At 54.5% G+C, this 6,007-nt stretch overlaps 1 protein-coding gene across 1 annotated transcript; it reads left to right on the forward strand.

Moving 5' to 3' along the window:
* The first annotated feature begins 4,429 nt into the window (after positions 1-4,429).
* Positions 4,430-5,554, forward strand: LOC112108652 (galactoside 3(4)-L-fucosyltransferase-like). The gene has a single exon (XM_024202854.2). It carries the CDS (start codon positions 4,430-4,432, stop codon positions 5,519-5,521), a length of 1,092 nt encoding a protein of 363 aa, XP_024058622.2. The 3' UTR covers positions 5,522-5,554.
* The last annotated feature ends 453 nt before the right edge of the window (positions 5,555-6,007 follow it).

Below are 6,007 nucleotides of genomic sequence, written 5' to 3' on the forward strand. Positions count from 1 at the left end.
TCTGCAGTCTCCACTCCCACTCTCCTGGGCGTGTCTGCCTCAGGGCCGTCTTTAGGCCGATTCCCCCGATTCCCCAGAATCGGGCCCTGCGCCTAAGAGGGCCTTAAGCGCCTTTTAAATTGTTTTTACTCACCCAGCGGCGGTCCAGGTCTTCGGCGGCACTTCGGTGGCGGGGCGGTCCTTCAGTGCCGCGGAAGACCCGGAGCGAGGGAAGGACCCCCCGCCGCTGAAGTGCCGCCGAAGACCCGGACCGTCGCCGGGGATTCGAATCGGGCCCCGCAGTTCCTAAAGCCGGCCCCGTCGCCTATTCTCCTTTCAGCTCCTGGGCTTTATGGGCCCTGCCTATTTCTGCCCAGCTGAGCCTCCTTAATCAGCTGCCTCGTGGGTTAATTGGCCCAACTGGCCTGGGTTAAAACATGCAGGGTGAGTGTGGGGTAGTCACCCCATCACAGGCTGCCATTAAATATATGACTTTCATGGTGTCCACAGTTACTGCTACGGCTTTGAGGGTTCAAATCCCATTTGCACAGAAGGCATGGGCGGGGGTTATCGAAGGCCAGAGGAGGCTAAGGCTCCCCCTAACCCAGGCCATGGCCCGGCCCACGCTCTGCCCTAAGGCCCCACCCTGGCTCTCCCTCGAAGCCGGCGGGGACTCAGCTCTAGCCGGCGGCCAGGGGCCGGGAAGCCATGGGGTGGCTCAGGCTGATGCTGGGGCTGGGGCAGGCTGACTGGGGCTCCTACAGCCGCGAGGGGTGGGGTAGTGGACTCGGGACTCTGGCAGGAGGGTGGGCGAGGCCTTGGGCAAAAGGGGTGGGGTCGTGGGACTAGCCTCCCCAAAGGGGTGGTTCACTTGCCACCCATGACGGAAGGAATTCTTACATTTTGCGATACCCAAAGAGCACCCAGAGGCTTTGGGGCAAGAGGAGAGGAAGGTGAGGGAGAAGGTGGTTTTTGTCCCACATTTAGGCGTCCTGTATTCTGGGGCTGGTGCAAGTTTAGAGCAGTCTGAAGGCCTCTATAGTTTGCACCCAACTGGCTATGAAATCGAGGGGTTGTTCCAGCAACCAGGAATAGGCAAAGCACAGCAGAGTTATGGGGATGTCCCCTTTTTCTTTAGCCACGCCCCCTATGCACCCCCCTAAACTGAGGGCTGCTGGAGGAGGTGGAATTCTGCCGAGCTGCTACACCAGTTCTACGCCCTCCCCGGAGAGTCGCCCAACACTAGGGAAATTCCCAAGCAGCCAGATCCACTTATTTCATGACTCCTTGGCACCAGCAACATATATTATACATGAAGGGGCACAAGCAAACAAGAAAAAGGAAAAGTGAAGTCTGCAGGAGAGAGCAGAGTGCGTCTGTCCTCTGTCCTATGGCTCTGTCTCGTTCCTTACCCATTTAAAGGTGCAGTACCCAGAATACAACATTCTGACAGTCACCCAGTATGTGCACCCCACATGAGCCGGGATTTTCAGACCCTGACGGGTAGTCAGTAGGCAGACCACAGGCCAAATCCGGACCGCCAGACACTTTTGAATGGACCCCAACATTTTTTATTTACGTATTGTTATTTTTTACAATTATTTTCGCTGGAATCTGGACCCTGACTATACTTTGACCAAGAAATTTGGACCTTGACAAAAAATAATTGACTACCCCTGGACTTCTGCATCCAACTACCAGTGACGGACTCCCAGAAAGTGCAGTGGTTTCAGTCCCTTAAACACTTTGGAAAACCCCAGTCACGATGGTTTTAATGAGAGGCTCCTTCTGCCCTGTGATCTTGCACCCGCCCAAGGGCTGAACGTCAGAAAACCCAGCCAGTGCCTGTGCTTCATTTCACAGGGGGAGAGACAGAGAACCCACTGCCTTTTCTGGAACGCAGGGTGGATTATCAGCCCCAGGTCTGACACAACTTTTCCAATCAGGAAAGGGAGTCTGTGACCTCAGGGGCTCTGGGAAACCAAACCCAAGTATATCGCTCTCCTTCGCTCGATGATATTTTTCATACTCCTCCTGTTAGACTCCTACCCTTAAAAGCTGCTCCAGTCTGCAGGATGTGCCTAGGGTCAAGCCTAGGGGATAAAAGGCACCTCTAGACCTGACCCTTGTGCCTGGCACATAGGGATTCGAAGAATTTAAAAGCCCTTCGCAGCAAATTCCTGAACATCCCAGGCCTGATTCCTGCCCCCACCCCCTTCCAGGTGCAGCCTCCATCCAGAAACTGTAATTCAAGTCAAACAGCCCGTGCTTCCATTTAAATACATTTCATCCTGATTTAATGCATGAATGGCCTTTTCATGCCAGCCCCTTGCAGCCAGGCAGGTGCACAAAGAAACAATTCACCCCAATCACAGCAACTGAAAAGCATGGCTCACCCCAGTGACTAAGATACACGAGACCAACTCGCCTGGGCTGGGGGAGGGCGAGCTTTGTAGCAGGACAGGGCCCATAGCTGGTCTTCCCCAAGCAGAGCCGGTATCACTCCGTGTTCCTGTCCAGCTCACCTCTCGAGTGCTGGGAGTCACGAGGGGGTGAAGGAGTCGGAAGGCAAAAGCTTGAAGGCCTTGGTGACACATCCAGGCCTGAAACCCCGGTTGAGGTTTTCAAAGGGGGTTTGGCAGCACATTGGAATCAACGGGAGCAGTGCGGCTAAATCTGCTCTTTAGCTTTGAAACGCGTGGTGATTAATGATCTCCTTATCAGCCTAGGCAACCCCTCCATGGCAAAGGAGAAATGGAAGGTGGAGTGTGGCGGCTCTGCACAGGTTCCCGTGCTCTGCAGGGCATGTGGGCCGACTATGGAGCTGATGGTCGTACCGGGCAGAGCTCTGAGGACTGTTCCATCCATCCCTTGCTCGCTTGCTCTGCAAAGTGACCTCAGGAGCTCAAGAAGACCTGGAATTGCTCTGCCCGTCCCATTCACAGGGAAAGGTGCAGCGTCACATCAACCAGGAAGGCAGATCTGGTAGGTTTCAATCTTATATTGTCCCTCTTTGGATGCTGTTTCCAGTTCAATTGCTTCCCTCTTCTTTGCTGTCACTGCTCAATTATCTTCAAACATATCAGTCTTGGGAACAATTGTTGCAAAGGGATGGGCTGGGGATGTTCAAAGAGGGAGGGACTTTTATTTCTTGGGGACCTTGTTCCGGCTGCAGCTGATTGGCATATAGTAAACAATTGGCCAGGAGATACATGAAATCCACTCCCTGTAACTTTGCCCTCATTCTGTTTTGCGTCACTTGCGTTCTCTTATCCTACCTGCCGCTTCAACTCATCTCACCAGAGCACTTGTCGTCATCTCAGGAATTTGTCAGGACGGAAGCCAGAGGTGAGTTGCTTTCTTCACTGCTGTCTGGACTGCGGTTTGGGTGGCAAGTTCTCTAATCATAGGCAGCCTGGTCTAGGGGCTAGGGGCACTGGCCGAGGCGGCAGGCTCCCTGGGTTCTATTCCCAATTCTGCCAGCCGTCTGGTCTATGACCTTGGACAAGCCATTCCCTGCTGCGTCTGTCTTGGCTTGAGCTCTTCAGGGACGGGACTATGGCAGTGCCAAGTAGGTAGCACCAGGAATCCTGGACTCGTTGCTGCTGTATTGTTATGCAAATAAATTTCCAAAAAGGGATGGGTGAAAAGTGGAGTAAAAGGCTGAGGAAGAAACTGAGGTGGGCAGTGGTGAAGGAAACCCCAAGGCCTTTGGAAGATCCTATGTAGCCCACCAGCGAGTGTGTGTTATAGCAGACAGCTACGGAGCCTGGGCTTCTCAGCTCACGCTTTCAGCTCTGGGATTCCTGGTGTGTCAGCCAAAGGGGTGGTAGTCACATCCAAATTGGTGGGTGCTCCCACCGTATTTTGAACCAGGGGCCTGGTGAAACCGCAACCTGGAATTATCTGATGCCTCCCTAAATCCCTCCTGCCAGCTGGACATGGTTATCTCCATTTTCCCGAGGCTCCGGCTCCATTTACACAACTGTAGCACTTGTGAGGGCGACACCCTAAGCTGACGGGAGAAAGCTTAATAACGCCACCTCCACCAAAGGCAGACGCTATGTCTAAGTTCTGAGAGATGCAAGTTCTACCGAAGTAACCGGTAGTGTAGATAAGGTCTAAGTGGTTGGAAAGGACGAGCAACCCAGTTTGCTCTGGGTAATTCCTAGCCACAAGTGCAGCATCCTACCTAATGAGGTTATTTCAGCAGGGGCAGGTTTGAGGGGGTGGGGGGTGGGCCCACCAAAGAACGTGTTTGCCCTTGGGTGTGAGTCTGCAAGTGATTCTGCTTCATGTTGCCTCATGGGGGGCTTCAGATCTGTGACCACTTTCTAACAAGCTGTGCCAGTTCCTGGCATTGTTCCGTTCCGCTCGTCCCCGCCATGTTTAGTTATCGTTAATCACTAATCCCTCCGTCATTGGTGTCTCCTGCATTCCCAGGCCAGCAATGCCGCTCAGCAAGCAGATGAAAAGCCCAGCCTGCAGGCACCTCCTCCTCTTTATTCTCTCCCAATTCATACTCGCCCTCTGTTTGTTTGCTTACCTTCGGCCCTCCAGGGACCCAGGCCCAGAGCCCCGGGCTGGCAATCCCTCAGCACTCACAGCCCAGCCTGGAAACCACCCCACAGCTCCACAGGCTGGTTCGGAGCTGACCATCCTGCTATGGACCTGGCCCTTTGGGCACCCTGCTGCTCTGCAAAAATGCTCCGAGCTCTTCGGCATCCGGGACTGTCACATCACGGCCAACCGTAGCTGGTACCACAATGCCAATGCTGTGATTGTGCGTCACAAGGATGTGTGCTCCAGCCCAAAGAAACTGCCCCAAGGCCCACGGCCCCCTTCCCAGCGCTGGATCTGGTTCAACTTGGAGTCCCCCAGCCACAGCCCTAACCTGGGCTTTATGGATAACCTCTTCAACCTGACCATGTCATACCGGAGGGACTCTGATATCTTCACCCCCTACGGGTGGCTGGAGGTCCTCAGCCAGCCCCAGAACTTCAGCATCCCAGCCAAGACCAAGCTGGTGGCCTGGGCGGTGAGTAACTGGAACCCAGCCTCCCGCCGGGTGCAGTATTATGAGGAGCTGAAGAAATACCTCCACGTGGATATATACGGCAGCCATCACATGCCTCTGCCCCGGGACAAGCACCTCTCCACCCTGTCCCAGTACAAGTTCTACCTGGCCTTTGAGAACTCGCTTCATGAGGACTACATCACCGAGAAACTCTGGAACAATGCCCTGGGCTCAGGGGTCGTGCCCGTTGTGTGCGGCCCCTCCCGAGAAAACTATGAGCGCTTTCTGCCCCCTGATGCCTTTATTCACATCAATGACTTTCCCAATGCTCAAGAGCTGGCCCAGTACCTCCAGGAGCTGGACAAGGACCCAGCGCGCTACCAGCGCTACTTCCAGTGGCGAACATGGCTAAAACCGTCCGAGCGATGGTCCTGGACCATCCACTTCTGCAAAGCCTGCCGGGCCTTGCAAATGACAGAGACCTACCAGACCAGGACCGGTTTGGCCAAGTGGTTCCGCTCTTAGGAGTTACATGCTCAGCTTGCTGGGTTGAGTACAGATCATTTCCGGCTGGTTCGGTTGCAATGAGCCAAGACTACTACTTTGCTTTGTACAGAGACATGCCTGCATTTGTTACAAGCTGGGTAGACTTTGCACCAGGAATTGGCTGTTCCGCCCACCCCCACCCCTCTGCCCGTCCTCGGCTGACTAGCTGCAGAAATCTGAAATTGGGAAACGCAGAATAAGCAAGAGACGACAGAACAAAAAGCAGCTTCTGGGAGGGAGGGGAGGGCACCAGTTTGGGGGAGCTCTGATTATGGTCAGTCTAGGACAGGGGTTTTCAAACTTTTTTTCTGGCGACCCAGTTGAAGAAAATTGTTGATGCCCGCGACCCAACGGAGCTGGGGATGAGGGGTTTGGGGTGTGGGAGGGGCTCAGGGCTGGGGCAGAGGGTTGGAGTGCGGGGGTGAGGGCTATGGGGTGGGGCTGGGAATGAGGGTTCAGGGTGTG

This window comes from Terrapene carolina, unplaced genomic scaffold (assembly GCF_002925995.2).
Source record: "Terrapene carolina triunguis isolate 2854851 unplaced genomic scaffold, T_m_triunguis-2.0 Scaffold194, whole genome shotgun sequence".
Lineage (NCBI taxonomy): Eukaryota > Metazoa > Chordata > Testudines > Emydidae > Terrapene > Terrapene triunguis.

Excerpts from the sequence above, each read along its gene's own strand:
- LOC112108652 (XM_024202854.2), top strand. The coding sequence starts at position 4,430 with ATGCCGCTCAGCAAGCAGATGAAAAGCCCAGCCTGCAGGCACCTCCTC.